Below are 21470 nucleotides of genomic sequence, written 5' to 3' on the forward strand. Positions count from 1 at the left end.
TCAGAACTTGAGAATTAGAAAATATTTCAGTTTCTACATTTAATAATCTTAAAAATCACGGTGTATTTCAATTATCCCTGTATTTAGATGATGGATCTATTTCTGAGTATTCTCATTTCATGAATGATAGATAAATATACAAGTTTCATCAACTATTGGTTGTTATAATTTTAAAAGTAGTTTATTTTTCACTGTCCTCAACTTTTTCTTCTGAAACCGTTATGTTTCTTGGTTTTTCAGAATTTCAAAGTTCAAGTCCTCAGCTTCCTCTGGACTCACACTCAGAGCAAGGTATTTTCCCTGAGGGTTGGAGTATGCCAGTGAATCATGAAATGGATGAAAGAATTGTGGAATAAAACAATTTTTTAAAATGTAACTTGCAGTGATAGCTTCTTAATTTTATACATGTGATAATTAGCAAGTTTCCACCTTAAAATTCTCAGTTCATGCCATTAATCTACAATGGTATAAATCATCTACATGCAGATGATGTATGTCACCGAGATGTAAATGCCTGATGAATGTAAATATTTAATGTATTTTTTAAAATTTGACAGAATTTTAGAGGGATTGATAACATTGTCTCACTTTTTTTTTTTTTTTTTTTGCCAGTTCTGGGGCTTGAAATCAGGGCCTGGGCTCTGTCCCTGAGCCTCTTTGTGTTCAAAGCTAGTGCTCTACCACTTGAGCCACAGCACCATGTCCAGCTTTTTCTGAGTAGTTTATTGGATATGAACCTCATGGACTGGTCTGCCCAGGATGGCTTTGAACCGTGATCCTCAGATCTCAGCCTCCTGAGTAGGGAGGATTACAGGTGTGAGGCACCAGCGTCCCTCTGTTTCACATTTTAAATATGGTCTTTCCCTTTTCTATTTTGCTAACTCCCCTACCAAGCAAATAAAGAAGCACTGTGCCAGTTTTAGCTCACATTTTTGATGAAGGAGTATAGAAAAGAGGATGTTGGTGATGTTATACTTCACTCATGTGTGAGTTAACATAGATTCTAAGTTATGTGGTAGAGAAAAGAATCAGAATTTGGGCTTGTCACCCTCTCAATCCTCTTATTTTTTTCACTAAGCTACACCACTACATTGACACCTGAGTTATTCTTGGTTATTTATGCTTTGTGTCCAAATTAGGAATAACAGTTTAGTGCTTCTGATGCTTTTGCCAAATGATAGGCCTCTAGAAAAATATGTGATGTCAATAATTTTTTGTAGTTGCCCTTATTATTGTGTTTGTATGTGTGTTTTGTTTTAGTCTTCCTACCACAATGTTTTATTTGAAATAAAAATCTTATTTCTCTTGAAATTGCTAGTGTCACTTTGCCTTCAGCAAGACTTGAATATTTTCAAGCACTATCTATAGAACCTTGGGGTGAGAGGAGATTTTCTTTCTGATATTTGATATGTACTTTGTTTCCTTTTATCCTTCAGGACCCAGTTATAGCCAATGCTGCCTACAAATCTCTGTCCCACTTTAGTGCAGGAGAGCACACCATTCTTCACCTTCCTGAAAAGGTAGGCACTACTTCTTTCTCTCTATTGTCTCTTCACTTCCCCGGGGCTTGTGACTTTATCTCTTAGGAGATCCTTGCCTGATAAATACAGATATAATTCTAAATAGGTTTACCATATAATGTAAGAATTCATATTATTTAACTGATAAAAAGTATATAGGCTTTATAGATAATGAATTACGTCTCTTTGAAATAAATGGAAGACAGCTATGCTAAAAATGAAGTTATCTTAAGGTGACTGGATGTATAGCTTCCTTGGTCTGATAGACCTTCACCACTGTAGGATCCATTTGCTGCCAAATCAGCATGCCATCTTGGACTCAAATATAAACTGAGCCTGTGTAGACAAGATTTTCTACCACTTGTACAGCTAAAGGTTTTTATTTGTGATAAACATCAAGTGATATATGAATTTAAGAGGCTGCTGTTTGTTAGTAGAGTGCGAAATGAGATTTAGCTTAACCATAGAGTAGTGGATGAGAAAGTGTCATTACCTTTGTGTGTTAGTACATCATATACCCTTACTTTAGTTAGAAAAATGGGTTTATTATTTTAGTTTTTTAACTAAATATGCAGCCATTTCTAGTACCTACCTAATACAGCCAGCTTTACATTGTGCGATTATGTTAAGAAGTTCAACATCTAATTTCATACATAAAACAAGTAATAGTTTTAGCACATATACATGTTTATTGTCTTTAGAGTATATTGCAGATGTGATGTTGCATGAAGCCATGTGCTACTTTACCAACTCACTGTTCTAAAGGTCAAATAAGAGAAGGATTGTTGTCAAATGCTCTGTCATCAAAATGTGTTTGCTTCTTTTCTTTTCTAGATTAAATTTCTAGAGAGATTATATGTCAGTAGGAACTTGGGAAATGTACATTTACTAAATTGAACTGGAGCCACCATATTAAGAAAATTAAAGATGAATTCTTGTGAAAACAAATCCTAAATAAGACAGGATCTCCTGTACAATTGAAGACTTATAAAGTCAGATTAGTCAGTTTGTTAGGCAATGACTAAAAATGTGCTGTGACACATAGAATAGAAACAAATGAGACTTCAGACTGCACTATGCTGACTCCCAATATCCATGGCTGCTTTATAAAATAAAAAGGGAAAAATAACAAGTGAATTTGTATGCAGACCCCACTTTCTCTGCCCTTATGGAGATCCTGCCTCCTCTTGGAGAATCATTGTTTCCAACATCACAATATCCCTTCTTATCACAGTTTTCATTATGGCTTTTTGAATGTCCAAATGATCCATAAAATGACTTGTGTTCATTTCTGAAAGAAGTCCATGAAGGCTAAGGATGCCACCAGGTCAATGCTCCACTTCTATTTTGTAGGTGTTGACAGTGAAAAGAAACTCAAGTTTACTTTTAATAAAGGTTCATTTCCCAGTATTTTCAAAAGCCCTGCCATATAGGGACTTTTATAATGTAAAATCTTAAGGTTCCTATTTGTTGTCAAAGATTAGTCATTCTGCACCAGGGCAATTGGCTTACTCACAACATCTAAGATTATTGTATACTCTCCAAAGAAATTACATCCACAATCTTTGTTTTCACTTGTGGCAACATGTGTAACAAACTGATGAGCTCACTGAAAATTTTAAGTAGAATTTAGAAAGAAAACAAAACTGGTCATATCCTGAGAAGCCAGGCTACCTTCCAATTATAATCCAGCTACTTTAATAAGTACTACTTCAAATGTAAAGAAATATACAGATTAAAAGAAATATTTTTGATGATTGATGACTCAATTCATAGCTTGTTGAAAGTTATCATACAAAACAAAAATAGTGAGAGCAGCTATAGGCAGGTGTGACAAAGATGATGTAGGGTTGAAGGGAACTAGATGGCAGAACCTTAGAAAAGGATTTGAACACCTAAGTTGTTTTTTAAATTTTTTTTCTCTTTCCCTTTATTTATTTTTCTTACTTATTGTCAAAGTGATATACAGAGAGGTTACACTTTCATATGTTAGGCCTTGGGTACATTTCTTGTACTGATTGTTACCTCCTTCTCCTTCGTTCCCCCCTACCCCCTTCCACTTTCCCTCTCCCCCCCATGAGTTGTTCAGTTGGTTTACACCAAATGGTTTTGAAAGTATTGCTTTTGGAGTCATTTGTCTTTTTATCCTTTATTTCTCGATTTTGATATTCCCTTTCACTTTCCTAGTTCTAATACCAGTATATACAGTTTCCAATGTACTCAGAAAAGATACAGTGATAGTGTGGGTACAAACACAGGAAGGGGATACAAGAGGATCATCAACAATAGAAGCTACGGTTTCAGGTGGCATGTTGAAAGTAATTACAACAGTGATATAACAGTCGTTTCCATAACATGGAGTTCATTTCACTTAGCATCATCTTATGCATTTCTAAGGGCATAGCTATAATTATGGCTCTTGTGATCTTCTGCTGTGACTTGCCTAAACCTGTGCTAATTATTCCCTATGAGGGAGAACGTAGAGTCCATGTTTCTTTGGGTCTGGCTCATTTCACTTAGTATAATTTTTTTTCCAAGTCCTTCCATTTCCTTACAAATGGGGCAATGTCATTCTTTCTGATAGAGGCATAAAATTCCATTATGTATATGTACTACATTTTCTTGATTCACTCATCTCTTCAGGGGCATCTGGGTTGGTTCCATATTTTAGCTATGACAAATTGTGCTGTGATGAACATTGTTGTGCTGGTGGCTTTAGTGTGTTCTTGTTTGTGGTCTTTTGGGTAGATGCCCCAAAGTAGGGCTGTTGGGTCATAGGGGAGCTGTATGTTTAGCCTTCTGAGGAATCTCCATACTGCTTGCCAGAGTGGCTGAACCAGTTTACATTCCCACCAACAATGAAGTAGGGTCCCCTTTTGGCCACATCCCCTCCAACAATTGTTATTGTTAGTTTTCTTGATATAGGACATTCTTACTGGGGTGAGGTGGAATTTCAGTGTTTTGATTTGCATTTCTTTTATGGCCTGTGACGTAGAGCACTTTTTCATATGTCTCTTGGCCATTCTCATTTCCTCATCAGAGAAGTCTCTTTAAGTCTTTAGCCCACTTGTTGAGGGGGCTGTAGGTTCTTTGCAGTTTTGTTTTGGAGCAATTTAATTTTTTTAGTTCTGCATATATTTTAGATATGAGGCCTTTGTCCATTGTTTGGCCAGTGAAGATCTTCTCCCAATCTGTGTGCTTTCTGTTTATCTTGCAAGCCTTTGCCCTGCAGAATTTCTGCAGTTTGATGCAGTCCCATTTGTCCATCCTTGCCTTGATTTGTAGCATTTCTGGGTTTTTGTTAAGGAAGTTTTGTCCTGTACCAGGGAGCCCAAGTGTTTCTCCTACTCCTTCATTTAGTGTTTTCAGGGTATCTGTTTTTATTTCGAGTTCTTTGATCCATTTGGAATTGATTTTGGTTCAGGGTGATATATAAAGATCTAGTTTTAGTTTGTTAACACCTAAGTTTTTAACTCAGCTTTCTTGTCACTGGCTTGACTAAGATTTGATACACACTTAGTACTTGAGTTGGTTTCATTGATATATACTAAACATTAGGCCCAATCTTATGAGATAGGGATGTTGAAGGAATGCAAATGTTTTCTTAGTTTGTAACAGTATCACTGTTAATCTCTTAAAATGCAAATCTAAATTTGGTTGAACAGTTTGGGAATACTTTTTTTGAGGATCATGTCAATCTAATGTTGAAAAATAAGTGAAAATTATTTTTCCCTTTTAGTTTGTATCTCTTCTGTTCTTTTTATCTATTATTATTTTCTTTTGCCTTATTTAGCACTTTCTCTGCCCCCTCTAAAAAGGAAAAACAATCAACCAACAAAAACTATGTACAATTGTTTATTTGATAAAAGAATCAGTATTGGATAAGCGTTTAGGTAAGAGACATTGTTCCACCTCTCTGAATTAAATTCATTGAAAATATTCAGCTATTGAAAAATTAAACTTTTTATTATACAGATCTTAAGATAGATTGTTTTGCTGATTTCTGGAGTTAATTTTAGAAGTAATATAAAAGAACTCATTATGCATTCAGGGTGGGTATAAATATGGCATAACCCGTTTGGCTCTGATTTAAGTGAATGTCACTGCATTCATCAGAATCTGTTTCTCTTTTTAACAGAATTTATGCAGATACTTGACTTGTTCCAAATTAAAATCCTCTATTTATGCACAGCCTCTTAGTCTTTCATAGGTTATATACACAGAAAGATAGTTGAAAGGTTATCTGGCATTAGCTTTCTGGTATCCAATTTCAAGCAAATTTTAAAAGTAATTTGTCACTTACTTTAAAAGAAAAGACTTTCCAGTTTTATACATAAGGCAATCAGCACATTTTTTATCAAACTTGTTCCCTCCTCCATTTTTCTCCCATATTCCCCCATTGTACATCACTTAGACAATAAATAAATAAACTAATTAAAACTGGCTTTCCATTTCAGTTCTTTCCAGTAAAACTTATTATAATTGGAAGGGCTTTGTTATTATTGCCTCTGTGGGGTGTGTGTGTGTAGGTGTATATGTGTGTGTGTATAATGTATATGTGTTTTAGCATTTAATGTAATATATTTGCTAAAAGTTTATAACTTCAACCAATATTTTTTATATGATCGATCTTGATTTTCCCTAATTGCAATTACATAGAGCTTACTTGATTTGCAACTAAGAGCAAAGACTTGGTGTGACCACAGGTAAGCTAAAACAAATATGCCTTTAAACAGTAAGCAGAGGAGGATCTGAATAGATCATAATAGGATAATAATAGAATTGTAACATGAAACGTATAGAACCAAGTGCTAATAATAAGTGCTAATTTGTCTAGGAGAATCAACTCACCTTCAAGGTAAAAAACTAAAGGAGTAATGCTGCCATTGTAAATATGTAGAATTATGTATATTGAAGTTGGGTACATTTGTAATCGTGTGTTAATATTTATATATATGAGAGATACAGACATTATACCACAGATACATTAATATAGGGACTCAGTTATGGAAGAGTTGTCACTGTAGTTTATTTTGATACCCTTTATGTCATATATAAGTTTTTCTAATTTAGGGATGGGAAGGGGAATCATAGAAATGGTAAGACAAAGGACAACCAATGCAACAGTGATACTCACAAGACAATATGTATCTTTGAGAAGTGAATCAATTTTCTTTACCCTCAGTCTGGTAACTTTTTAATTTTCTTTTAAAATTATTTAACTAATATACATTAATTTTACAAAAATATTTTGTTGTGCTATTTCCATATGCAGGAAGGTTTTTTTTTTTTTTGGCCAGTCCTGGGCCTTGGACTCAGGGCCTGAGCACTGTCCCTGGCTTCTTTTTGCTCAAGGCTAGCACTCTGCCACTTGAGCCACAGCGCTGCTTCTGGCCGTTTTTTCTGTATATGTGGTGCTGGGGAATCGAACCCAGGGCCTCGTGTATCCGAGGCAGGCACTCTTGCCACTAGGCTATATCCCCAGCCCATGCAGGAAGGTTTTTGACCCATTTTGAATGAAGTGTTGTCCAGGATAAGATATAAGGATCTAGTTGCCATCTTTTATATGTGGACAGTTCAGTTTTCCAAACATCATTTGTTGAAGAGTCTTTTTTCCAGTGAATGTTTCTGGCACCTTTGTATAAAACCAGATATCTGTACCTATGTGGATATATTTCTGAATCTTCTGTTCCATTGGTCTGCATGTCTGTTATTGTGGCAGTACCATATTGCTTTTGTTACTATGGCTTTGTACTGTAATTTGAAGTCAGATAATGTGATATCTCTAGCATGGCATTCCCCCTGCCTCAGGAATGCTTTGATTTTTTTCAGGGTGTGTGAGTGTGTGTGTGTGTGTGTGTGTGTGTGTGTGTGTGTGTGTGTGTGTGTGTGCTTGCTTGCTTTCCTATGAGTTTTAAGATTATTTTTTTCTATTTCTATGAAAAATTACTTTGGAATTTTCTTGGAGATTACAATGAATCTGTAAATGGCTTTGCACAATACAGCTATTTACACAGTAGTTAATTCTGCTGATCATTGAACATAGGATTCTATCTTCTTATGTCTTCTAGGCTTTTTAGATTTTATTGTAGAGATTTTTTCACTTTATGTTAGGTTTATTCTTAGGTATTTACTTTTTTTTGAGGCTATTGTGAATGAGATTGTTTTCCTAGTTTCTCTTAAGCCTGTTGTTGGTATATAGAAAATCCATTGACTTTTTTTGTATGTTCATTCTGTATCCTGCATATTTTTGCAGAAAGTGTTTGTCACAACTGTTTTGTGATGGCTTCTTTAAGGTATTTTAAGTATAGAATTGTGTTATCTGTCAATATGGAAAATTTACTTTCTCTTCACCTATTTGTTGCCCCCTTTCTCTCTTTCTTTCTCTTACCTTGTTTCTTTGGCTAAAAATTTCAAGCACTACATTGAATAAGAGTGGAGAAAGTACAATCTTGTCCTGTTCTTGACACTAGAGTAAATGCTTAATTTTCTCCATTTATTACATCGTCAGTTACTGGTTTAACATTAATACTATTTATTAAGTTTAGTATGTATTAAATATGGCTTGCAAGTATTTTATTCACAGTTGTGTATCTATTTGCACCAAGGAGCTTGATTTGAAATTTTCTTTATTTCTTGTGTCTGCCCTCTTCGGTTTTGGTATAATACTAATGAAGCATTTCTGCTTCAAGGTCATTGCTTGTTTTAGTCTGTTTATGTGATTTACACATCTTGGTTAATTTTTTGTATGTTTATGCATCTAGAATTTTATCCATGTCTTCTAAATTTTCTAGTATATTAGAATTCAAGCTTTTAAAATATTTTCTACTGATCCTCTAGACTTAGTGGTATTTGCTGTGATATTCCCTTTTTCTTCTCTAGTTTGTTTTTGTGTCTCTTTCTTTTGATTAATTTGGCTAAGAGTTTGTTAATCATATTTACCTTTTGAAAAAAACTGTTTCATTAATCCTTTGCATCATTATTTCAGTTTCCATTTTATTGCAGCTCAGATGGTTATTTCTATCTTCCAAATATTTTTTTCTTTTTGATGGGTGAATTACATTCAATTGTATAACTATACTATTTTGTTTACTCTCTCGTGTGTTGATAAATATTTGAGTTGGCTCCCATTTGGGCACTATTTTGAATACTACTGCTCTGTTCATTGTGCACATTTTTATATGATCACATATTTCACTAGTGTTGAGTATATACAAGAATGAAGTTGCTGTACCTATGTAAACTACTTCACTGTTTTCTAAAGGTACTGGATATAACAAAAAGTCAGGAAATATGTCAGTCATGGTGACATATGCCTGTAATCAAGCTATTCTATAGTAGAGAATATGATTCAAGGTTAACTCTGAGACTCCATTTCAGCAAACAGGCAAGAGAGTGCCTCTCTGTAATCCCAGCTGTTGGGAGATAGGATCGCAGGCTGGCCCCTGGAAAAAGTGAAACTCTGTACAAAATAATTGAAGCAAAAGAGCGGTGAGAGACATTGCTTAAGTGGTAAAGCACCAGCCTAGCAAGAGGAGGCCTTGAATTCAAGCTCTAGTATTACCAACAAATGAACAAACAAATAAATAATAAAAAGAAGCAAACTCTATTTTTTGCAAGATGTTTTAGGCCACTACAACTATTTAGCATCTCTTAGACAATTCTTTATTATGTTGAACCTAGAAAATTCCAATAATATTAACAGCAAGACACACTTGGAAACCTTTGCTTGTAAGTAGCAGATGTGTCAGGTATGCAGTGTTTCTAACGAATGCTGTCTTAAGCTGTCTATAATGTACCTGATTGTTACCTCCATAAGCCCTCCGAGAACTAAGTACATTTAATCTAAATTAAATTGTGTCCTGTAAAGGACTCCAGTGGTAACGTTGTTTTCACTCTTCCTTCAGTAGCCAAAAGAACACTAGTTATGGTTGAAAGGCTTTGTTGGAGTTGAGATTATTATACTTAAGAGAAACATTTCCTCTCTGATTTCTGTTTATCTCTGTGCAAGAATCCTGACTCAGTTCAGTTCCTAAATGAAACAGGGCTTTGGGGACCTATGAAGAAGGCAGTGTGCAGGAATTGTTCATTATTTCTAAAAATAACTTCGAAAGACAGGCTAATGGTAATCACTGGGTTCTGGCACTTTATGGTTACAGCAATCACTTTTACATATTTTGATTTCCTCCCCTAATGCTTAATTATCTCCATGTGGGTATTACGATGGTGTGTCATTGAAAGTATTAAAATTTTAATTAATTGCTTAACAATTATAGCTTATAGGAACTATGATAGTGAAAATCTTTGTACATTATAAATTTTTGGTTCACACAAACATAGCTAATCACAGGGCAGCCAAAGAACCTTCAAAATGCAAATTACACACAATAAAGTTAGCTACCAATTACAGATTTTAGTGTTTTTTTATTCCACAGCCACAAAGTGCCAGTCTAAAAATAAAACTTTTAGTCATTCTTTGATCTGTATTATATGTCTGCTGAAGAATTTAATGCGTTATCATGGAAGTACAGCTAGAATCACAAATAAAATAAAGTATTAGACAGGGAAAATATTTAATTATAAGCTGTAGAAGATTAATATACTAAGAATGTGAGAACTTGCGTTTTATTGTAAGATAGTATAGAATTTCATTATTTTCTATACTAATCATTGCAGAAGTTACCTTATAGTGATTTTTTTTCCTGTGTCTGGAATTGTTTTGAATAAAGTGACTATTTAATCTAGAGCATGAGCAGATTTTTACAGCAGATTTTGATTGCGTTTTGACATTACAGAGTGATGAACTCTAGTGTAATTTTTAATTTGTGATACCCAAAGGACAGAGAAAATATTTCTCATAAGTTTTACTGTCCTCTTGTCTAAAATTTTACCACTTACACTTCCAGGTCCGACCAGAAATCCCTGCTCCTGAAGAGTTAGATGAGGATGAAGATGAGGAAGATGTAGATCTTTCAGTTCCTGGCCCTTGCTATCTCAAACTCTTGTCACTCACGGATCCTTTGGTTTTGCCAGGTAACTCCTCCGTGGTGGCAGAGAAGATAGCATTTTCAGTGACCTTACCTTTTGTGACATGTGTATAGTTTAGTCAGAAGGACTTTCTAACTATAATGCTAAGTGTATCTCACTAAGTGAACTTACGTGCTGATGAGTATTTGAGTTGTTTAACATACTTAATCTGTGACCTTCAAATTTTCAACTTCTTTTCAAATTTTCACCTAGTTATTTATCAAGAAGCAAGGACATGACTATAAGACAATGGAAAAAATATCCTAATTGCTAGGGGAAAAAGGGTGCTCTGTTTATTAGGCTACACTCAGGCTCCAGACATCTTTTTCTCTTTTAAAATGTTCTTTAGGTTTGGGTTATGTCTGTATTCCTAGCTACTCAGGAGGCAGAGAGTGGGAGGTCCCCGGAAAAAAAGTAGTAAAAACTTTCATTTCAACAAAAACAAGCCAGGTGTGTATTTGTAATCCCAGCTAGGGCAGGGAGCATAGGTAAATGATCTTCATTCAAAGCTGGCCCTAGGCAAACCATGTCAAAAAATAAACAAAAAAAGGTTAGAGCACCTGTCTGACTCTCTCTCTCTCTCTCTCTCTCTCTCTCTCTCTCTCTCTCTCTCTCTCTCTCTCTCTCTCTCTATCTATCTATCTCTACTCTCTCTCTCTATCTATCTATCTATCTCTATCTCACTCTGTATATATATAATGTATACATGTTTGTGTATGTATATATGTGTATGTGTATGTATATATGTATATATTTTTTTCCAGGCTGGTGTTATTTATGGGTCCCTAATTTGCTATAGAGCATGTCAGGCAGACAAATTCCCATTGCTGGGTTAGTCCATGTCTTGGTATGTACTTCTCCCATTTGCTACAATATTATCCTTCCTGAAAAAGCTTGAGATTACTCTCTTACCATAGTAAGGAAAATTATGCTCTTCCCATAGTGCCACCATTCTCATAAATAAATGATTAATAAATATATTTAGAAAGGTCTGTATTCTGTAGTACAGTCATACAGAATGGTTATGTCTGTACCTGAGTATGTAAGAACTATAATAATTGGCCTTCAGTTGGAAATTACTCAACTTTTTTGTCTAGATGTTATATTTCTTCATTTCTTAAGGTCAAGAACAGAGAGGAGGGAGGGGTAGTCACATTCAGGGGAATAATTGAAGAGTGGTTAATAAAGAGGCTATTTACAATTATGTTGTCAAAGTTAAGGGAAATTCACCAGAGGTTAATTTAGCCTTTGGAGGCACAGAGAGAGAGATAGAGGAGGAAAATGAGATGGTGAGTAGATTCCCTGATCTCACTGTATTTTCACCCTCTGAACTCCCACCAATGTCTCTCATTAGTTAAAACCAACAAGAAGCCACTGAATTTGGTTATTCTTGAGAGTACAAAGCAGAGTTGTGAAGGACATAGGATAGATTTAGAAAACCACCTCACACAGGAATTTTCTGAGCATTCTGTGAAGAAGGTTGATTGCATCTAAGAGACAGTTTTATTTGAGAAGGACAGAACTGGGCACTTACTTGATACTCTCAGCCAGCACTTGCACCATTTAATTTACATGATCCTTTGAAGGAGACTTTTAGATAGACAAACTGAGCATGAAATTCCAATGTAGTTAGGCAGACCCTTTCCTTTTGTCCCTATAAAAGGCACATTCAGTGGGTTCTTTTTTCCACTCCATGTGATTTGTGTAGCCTTAGTGTTTCTTTTTTTTTGTTTGTTTGTTTGTTTCGGCATTGGGCAACCTCTAGTGGTCCTTAGGAAAATGACACTAGAATATAAAGCCATAGAGTATAAAGCCTTATCAACTACTTAGTTTGGCATCCTATTGACTTCTGAGCCTGTTTCTCTGTGTTTATTTTTCAATAATTAAAACATCAAACAGCGAAGTTCTAGGGCTTAATTGGAAGGAACACAAGGAAATAAATGATAAAGGGATATTTCATTTTTAATAATTGTACTATTATTGCTCAAGAATGATGGCTGGTCATGAAAATTTAGTAATGGACTACATGGGATGTTAATAATGAAGCCATATGTTTGTGTCTGGATTTGAAAAATTTAAACAATCATTTACTAAGTCATTTGTCTTGAAGAACATAGTTATTTCAGTTACACAAGTCAGTAAGGTCTTTACGGAAGAAATATTCCAGTGAAATGTGCTGTGATGTGGGAATATTTAAATGTTTTTCATGGTTTCTATCAATGTGAAATAAAATTGAATTCTCACTTTTCTGTGTGAAAAAAAAAAAAGAAAGAAGAACACAGTTATATGAAAATCTGAGACCACTGTGTTCCCATTGGACGGAGCAGCAAGTTTAGTGGCCCTGTGTAGGCTTGTATATATATATATTTTTTTTTTTTTTTTGGCCAGTCCTGGGCCTTGAACTCAGGGCCTGAGCACTGTCCCTGGCTTCCTTTTGCTCAAGGCTAGCACTCTGCCACTTGAGCCACAGCGCCACTTCTGGCCGCTTTCTGTATACGTGGTGCTGGGGAATTGAACCCAGGGCCTCATGTACACGAGGCAAGCACTCTTGCCATAGGCCATATCCCCAGCCCTAGGCTTGTATATTTAAGGACTAGATAGAGGCCATTTGGAACTGGGACTTTAGTCTGGCAAGGAGGTTAATTCAGGGAATATCATGATTGTGACCACTCGACCAAGGTCAGAAGTTGTGTGTGTGGGGGGGAGGTTGGCATACTGTGAAAAATACACTGGACAGTGTTTATTTCTCAGGTAGGGCTTTTTGCTTAGTGCCAGCCTTGAACCATAGTTCTTTTATTTCTGCCTCTGGAATAGCTTGAAATTAGAGGCATGGACTACTATGCTTAGCTTGTTTTTTGAGGTAGAGCCTTACTAACTTTTTTGACTGAGCAGGCTTCTAATTGTGATCCTTTTCTTTCCTCTTTGGGAATATATGTTACCGTGCAGAGTCTCTATTTTATTTTTTAATCTCCTTTTATCCACTTTTAGCTTTAGAAGAATTTTTTACATCACTTGTGAAGCAAGAAATGGTAAATATGCCCCGTGGAATATATTACTCTGCATTAAAAGGAGGCATCCGCTCAGACCAAGGGAAGACTGTAGCAGGAATCCCCAATTTTATATTGAAGATGTATGAAACAAACAAACAGCCAGGATTAAAACCTGGCCTTGCAGGTAAGAGTGGCATACAATTTCAAGGTGTGAGCATTTATTGTTAGATTGAACTTCCACTTCTAAGTTCAATGTAATACTTCAAACACTGACATCTAAACACAACTTGGTATACTACAAAGGAAGAAAGGCTTATTTGACTCACAATGTTGAGAGGGTTTAGTCCATGGTCACTTGACTCATGTACTTGGGCAGAACTCATGGCAGTGGGAGTGTGTGGAGTTATGGCAGACAGGAAGCAGAAAGCAAGGAAAGAGTTAGAGATCAGGTATAACCTACAAAGGGACATTCCTAATCATTTATTGCCTCCAGGTAGGCCCCATCTCTGAAAGTTCCTACTATCTCCCAAAACTGTGTCTCATACCGATTTTTATTTTCCCTGATTACCACTATTCAAAAATAGTAATTTGCTTAGAAAGTTATCTTATAAGTCCTTTATCTACGTTAGTTGTGGATTACTGAAAATATAACTAATGTTTTCCCATAAAAACGTTTTTGTAATTTTTTTAATTTAGGTGGTATTTTATTTTGCTATGATGTTGCCATGTACCAGAGCAAAGATGGCAAACCATTAAATCGACTAATGGCCAGTAGAGGGCGAAGCTTCAAGCAGATGGCACTTGCCCTGGTACATGAGGTAGGTGTCCTTCCATCCATCCTCTGTGTGTATTACAGTAACTCCACTTTGCTTTATGTTATGAATTAAGTGTTTTTAAGAATGTTTTTTCTTTATCATAATCAGGATAAGTTACCGTAAAAGGCTATCCAAATAGCTGAGCAAGCAGAATACTAAACTATTTTAATATCGTTCTAAAAAAAAATGGTATATTTCTTCTTGCTCAACCTAATTACTAGGAAATAGTAGCTAGAGATTTGGTTTATTCCACCAGTGTTTAAGTTCTGTTGTTAAGAATAACTTTGAACTTACTGTAAAAGAAAATAATATTGCCTATTTCTTAATTTTAGTCTCTCCTAAGTTTTCAAAAAATATTTGTATTTTATTCCTGATTTATTACAATTTCAACATGTGTTGAGTCTTTCCTAAGTTCTAAGTAGGCTGCAAGGATTTGTATTTTATGAGCAGAGTTAATAGTACATAAAATGCATTAAAATGCTTGGATTTAGTGTCTGTTTCACTTTTCCTTTCACCCTTTTAAAAACTAAGTTATGCAAGGCCCCTCAGTGGTTTTTGAGAAATATGATCATTGACTCTTACAACCAAACCAGGGGAGAGGGAAGCTGGAAGGCACGGAAATGTTTGCTTTTCCTGCTGTTTAAGATTTCTTGTTACTCATGAAGGTGTGTACAGGTTCAAATGTATGAGTCAATTTTTAAAAAACTGCAGAAAAAATACACAGTGGATAATATACAAAAGTAGGAGAATTGCCAACATATAATGGACTTGGTCCTAAAATAATTACTATTTCTAAAATATGTTCAAATAGAAGATTGTATTTTGATGCATAATTTAAAGAGCCTAGTAACTCTAATTTGGTTTGATCGAATTACATGTCATCACAGTTGTCATCAATGCAACAGGTGTAGCAGAGGGCTTAATAGCTGTCTTCATTCTATGCCACCTATTTTCCTTCATGTGAGCTGAAATAGCACAAGTATTTGTTTGGGAACCTTTTATCTACTAAATGTCTTCATTCTACTAAAATGAGAAAAAGGACCTAGAAGAGCAAAGAGCTTAGGGACTGCAACCAGGCCTAGAGTTCAAGCCCCACAACCAACCTCCCCCCCAAAAAAAAAAGTTGAAGTATAATTTATATGTCTTAAAATTCACTCATTTAAGTGTACTTTTTTTATTATTTCCATGAGATTGTACAACACCCTTCAAAGAATTCCCAGTTTCTCTTTTCCTCAGCCTCCAGCAACTACTAATCTACTTTCTGTTGCTGTAGATCTGCATAATTTCCACATTTCATATAAACAGAATCATATAACATGTGGATTGTGAGTGTGCCTTATTTTACTTTAGGGTAATGTTTCCTTAGTTTAACCATATACTGATGTATCAGTACTTTATTCCTTTTGTAGCACAGTGGTGTTGTACTTCGAGGAAAGACCACATCTATTTTTCTCTATTAATGAGTTTGTCGGTGGTCTGTGTTTTCTTCAGGAAGTTTTACTCTGGAAAAAAGTTTTTCAGCTGGGCATCAGTGGCTCACACCTATAATCCTAGCTACTCAGGTGACTGTGATCTGAGGATCACAATTTAAAGCCACTCCAAGCAGAAAACTCTGAGTTTCTTATTTCCAATTAAACACCCTTTCCAAAAACTCACACCACCCCCCGCCCCAGAAAAAAAGCTAGAAATGAAGCTGTGGCTCAAGTTGTAGAGTACTAACCTTGAACAAAAAAGCTCAGAAGCTCAGGAACAGTATCTAGGCCTTGAGTTGGAGTCCCAGGACTGGCACACACAAAAATGTTTTTATTTATGTGCACTAGTGGTCCAGGCTTATATTCCTACCTACTAGGAGGTTGAGATCTAAGGATTGAAGTTTGAAACCAGCCTGGGTAGACAACTCTGAGAGACTCTTATCTCTATATAACTAGCAAAAAGCTGAGAGTGGAAGCATGACTCAAGAAGTATGTATGTGTGCATGTGTGCCGGAATAGGAGAATGCATGTGCACACACACACACACACACAAACTTTTCTTTATTTAGAGTTTTTTATTGCCATAAGTTAATATTTATTGTGACACTTCCATAATTGCATACAAGGTACTCCAATCAAACTTAGCCCTCCTCTACTCTGGATCTAGTTTTTTGTTTGTTTGTTTTGTTTTTTATTTATCCTGTTGGGTTCCATTGACCTATGCTTTTATTTCTCTACAACCCTCTACTTCATTACCATTACTTACATGAGTCTTACAAACTTGCTGCTTTAAATTTCTATTATTATTATTATTATTATTATTATTATTATTATTTTATTTATTTTTTTGCCAGTCCTGGGGCTTGGACTCAGGGCCTGAGCACTGTCCCTGGCTTCTTTTTGCTCAAGGTTAGCACTCTGCCACTTGAGCCACAGCGCCACTTCTGGCCATTTTCTGTATATGTGGTGCTGGGGAATTGAACCCAGGGCCTCATGTATACGAGGCAAGCACTCTTGCCATAGGCCATATCCCCAGCCCTTTATTATTATTATTATTATTATTTTAGGTCCTTTGTCTCTCTAGGTAAATTGCAACTAATTTTTAAGAAATTAGAAAAAGCTTGCTATTATTTGATTATGAGCACTGAATATACAGCTTAATTTGGGAAAGAATTATCATCCTAGTAACAGTGAATCTATATATTCAGGAACAAGCCATATCTTTCCATGATGCTTGTATCTCATTGTTTTCATATTACAAATCTTGGACATATTCTTATCAAATGTAATAGGAATTATATAACTCTAAGTGGTTGGACGAGACTACAATTAGACTTTATTTTTGATTTGTTGTTATTTCTGTTTATTGCTAGAATGTAAACACAAAATTGATTTTCTTCTCTGACCTTCCTAAGCCACTTATAAATTCTTATAGCCCTTTATGGATTCTTTAGTATGTATTGAAATGTTGTCTTCAATAAAGATAGTTAATAAAGACTGTCTTATCTGTAGGCCTGCATTCCTTTTTCAATGTCTGAGTTCGCTGACAGGACCTCTACACAGTGCTGAATAGGACTTGTGTGAATCCATATTCCTATCTTGTTGTAGTATAGAACAGCATTCAGTCTTTTGCTTATTATACCTTTAATGTTACATTGTTTGCAGAGACTTTTGTATCTTTCTCTTATCAGGTTAAGACAATTTCCTTTTAACTCCTAAATTGGTGAGGATTCTTTTTTTTATCATACATAAACATCTAATTTTGTAAGATGCCTTTACTGTATCTATTGAGTTATGATGAATTATTTGTAATTGAATTTATTTATTTATTTTTACTAGTACTGAATTTGAACTCAGGGCCTTTCACTTACTAGGCAAGAATACTGGCATTTGAACCACACCTCTAGCCATTGTTTGCTTTTAGGTTATTCTTTGTGTTAGTCTTGTATTTTTTGCCTGGCGTGGCCTTGGGATGCTCTCCTCCTTCCTATACCTTCTCTGTAGGTTATATTATAGTCCTGTAACACCATGCCTGGTGTTTTTGTTGAGATGAAGTCTCAGTAACTTTCCTGAGCTTACCTCACACCTTGATCTTCCAGAGATATGGGTAACAAGTATCTGGAATTATAAGTGTAAGCTACATTATAAGTATGAACTACAATTCTAAGTGTGCACCCTGTTGGTTTAACATTTTAAAGAATCACCTTTTCATCTGATGAATTTTTCTTTTTTGTTTCATATTTTGGACTTAATTTATTCTTTCTTATTTTTGAGATGCTCAAGGTAGAAACTTGATCATCTTTTTTTCTTATTTAATGAATGTATTGAATGGTCTAAATTTTCCTCTCTGGAATATTTTCCCTTCATCCCACAATTTTCCCTAAGTTAAATTTTTATTTAATTTGAAATGAACTTTTTGAGTTTTTAAAAATTTATTATTTTTTATTTTTGCTTTATTTATTTATTTTTTTAAATTTTTATTGTCAAACTGAGGTACAGAGAGGTTACACTTTCATACGTTAGGCATTGGATACATTTCTTGTACTGTTTGTTACCTCCTCTTTCATTCCCCCCTCTTTCCTCCCCCTTTCCCTTCCCCCACCTATGAGTTGTTCAGTTCATTTATACCAAACAGTTTTGCAAGTATTGCTTTTGCAGTCATTTGTCTTTTTTACCCTGTGTCTCTCGATTTTGGTATTCCCTTTCAATTTCCTACTCAGATAAAATACACAGATAGTACAGGTACCACCATTTATTATTTGGAAATATTGTGTTCTTCAGTATGTTGACTATTTTTCACAGTTTGAGGTATTATCTTGATTTTTATAAAATAATAACTTCTCAAGAAGTATTTGTTAACTAAATTAATTTTCCACGCCACAGTGAACTAGTTGTACAATACTATGATTGCTTCCCTTATATTTTAAGAGGTTAAAAAAATCTTAACGTGATATTCTCCCATGTGATTTTTAGAGGAAAAATCACATTTGTAAGTGTGATTTGCTTTTGTCCTGACATAACATAGAAATTATATAATCACCCTCTTTAGATTTTTCTAAAACTAAAGTATCCTCTCTCTTTGCTCCTCTGTCTATGTGCCCAAAAGTGTTCATTTCAGGTCTACTAAGGGTTCTCCAAGGCTAAGAGATATCCACTTTTGCTCTGGTTTATACCTTCTTCTCATTCTAAGGTGAACTTTGTGCTTGATGAAGAGGAAGTTGAAGGTGAATGACAATTTCCCTCTCTGGAGTTCACTACCAATCTTGTCATCCTTTGGGATTTCTCATTTTAACACTACATTCTCCCCTAAATTAGATAACGCTGATTTGTCCCTAGAAAAAAATGGCAAGCTTGCTTCATTATTTTATCCATTCTTCAGCACATGCAAATTTCCCTAATCCTACACTGCTTCCCAACCATATTTTACCTCATCACTAAGTAATGAGCTGTTTTCTCATTTTTATCATAGATACCCCTTATTCAGACTTATCAGAAGCATTACTCTGAATAAAATCAATGCTTCTACATTCTTTTTTGTTTTCCTTAGGTAATTATTATTTGATTCTTTTTGCCTTATAAATTAATTTGTTTTTCCTCTGCTTTCTTTAGTATTTTTCCTAGATGCCTCAAATTACATGCAATATAACCAATTATTTGAAATATAAGAAGTGCAATTTCCCTTTTTCTTTTGGTTCCTTCTTTATTTTAAGGCATGTTTTTTTTAATGAACTATACTGAGTAGTGTTAACATTCATGCAATATGAAACAATTAGATGAAAATTGTGAATAATAATAGGGAGAAATTATATCTGTGCTTCTTATAAGTTCTTCCTAGAAAAATACTGTGAAAAGTATGGTTTGCTGTATTTTAGATACGCCATAATTACCATGTGGTTGTGAGTTGTTATGGTAACTGGGTTTCCCCCTTCTGTTAAATAACAGAGTAAATGGTTGCTTGAGATGTGATTGAATTGTCGGCTTTCAAGCTAATGTTATCCTGATGGGAAATGGGGAGAGGTATGGAGACAATGATGGAGGAAGGGGGGGGAGTGGAGGAAAGGAGAAAAAAGAACGTTAAATCTCAAAAATACCTAGAAAGAGATAGTGTCATTTTACTTTTAAAAGGTGTCCTACCTAAGACCTCCCTTCTCACAATTTGTCAGGGGACAGAAATTTTTTTTAAAGTTTATTTTGTGCCAACAAGATCACTACTGACAGGAAATTGAAGCATGTGTTCTTCCTGTATAATGGGACATTGAGTGGCTTTTAGGTTCTAAAACACTAAGTGCAAATGGTTTTCTGCTGGGCATGAAGGAAGAACGTGAGCCAAATATTGTGGGCTGGTATTTGTATGTCTGTATAGCATCTGAAGTTAAAAATAGTTTCTTCTTTTCTTTTGTTTTATTCTTTGATGGTAGTATGTAATCTAGTGAACGTGAAAATTGCTTCATTGTTTTGTGAGCTGGGGATTCAAAATTTAATAGCAAATTCTTTTGTACCTATTTTTACATGCTATTCCTATCTTCTTCCACTTTGGTAAACAACCTCATCAAATGTGTATCTATCTTGCTCTATAGCATTTAATGAAAAGTTGTTAAAGTACATACTAGCTTATTTGTTACTATTGCTCAAGAAGTGGAGTGTGCTTCCAAATTTCTGGCATTGTATTCTACATAATAAATTAACTAATTAGGTAACTACATTTTACCTTAACTAAAACCTCTAGTCAGGACATATCACTACATTGTCCTTTTTCTCTCTAGCAATCCTCTACCTTCTGAGTTGTGTTTCTAAGCATAATACATAGTGTTGAGCTAGTATTATAAGAATTTTTCTTTAATAGAGCAAATGCTGGCTAGGAACCTGTGGCTCATGCCTGTAATCCTAATTGTTATGGAGACTGAGATCTGAGGATCACGGTTTGAACCCCACCTGGGCATGTTAGTCATGAGACTCTTATTTCCAATTAACCACCAAAAATCTGGAAGTGTAGCTGTGGATCAAGTGGTAGAGTACTAGGCTTGAAAAACCTCTGAGACAACTCCCAAGCCCAGGACAAGCACACAAAAGGATACACATACATGTGCACATGCACACTAATGCTAGATATTTCATTCTGTTGAACTAAGCAGTATGTAATTGACCACTGTGCACAAGGCACTATTATTAGTACCATGGCTATCTCCTTTCCTTTGCATATTTTCCTAATATACTCTGTTTTAGGCACATGCATAATATTTCATTATTAGCATGTTTGGTGTAACCTTTTATACATACTCTTCTTGAAGAGATAGGACATGCTTATGTAACACGTGACTATCATTGTAAGAGTATGTATAGTTAGTTATATAAAAAACTAAACTGCACACACACTTAAAACTTAGTAACAATGGGATTGAGGACCAAGCTTTACCATTTACTGAATATACCAAAAAAGTAGGTTGCAATTTCATGACTTGATATTATTTCATTGATGTGTTTCCTTCAAAGGCTTCTCACAACAATAGTAAATTTGACATCATTTCATAGTCTGTAAATGCTCATTAAATTTATTTTTAAGTCTAACATTGGAAACTTAGGTGATGGTATAATGACTAGAAATAGCATCCTAGAAATTGTCAAGGTAGGCCCTTTTTCCTATGACAC

The 21470-nt window shown here is 35.0% G+C and overlaps 1 protein-coding gene across 1 annotated transcript in view; it reads left to right on the forward strand.

The window, feature by feature from the left end:
* Focad (focadhesin) overlaps positions 1 to 21470 on the forward strand; it is a 267544-nt gene that overhangs the window by 168939 nt on the left and 77135 nt on the right. The window contains exons 17-21 of the mRNA XM_048358113.1: positions 241 to 291; positions 1437 to 1520; positions 10427 to 10553; positions 13536 to 13721; positions 14234 to 14355. Of these exons, the coding sequence (XP_048214070.1) occupies positions 241 to 291; positions 1437 to 1520; positions 10427 to 10553; positions 13536 to 13721; positions 14234 to 14355 (570 nt within the window). The remainder of the gene's footprint in view (positions 1 to 240; positions 292 to 1436; positions 1521 to 10426; positions 10554 to 13535; positions 13722 to 14233; positions 14356 to 21470) is intronic.

Source organism: Perognathus longimembris, chromosome 1, assembly GCF_023159225.1.
Source record: "Perognathus longimembris pacificus isolate PPM17 chromosome 1, ASM2315922v1, whole genome shotgun sequence".
In the NCBI taxonomy this organism is placed as follows: Eukaryota; Metazoa; Chordata; class Mammalia; order Rodentia; family Heteromyidae; genus Perognathus; species Perognathus longimembris.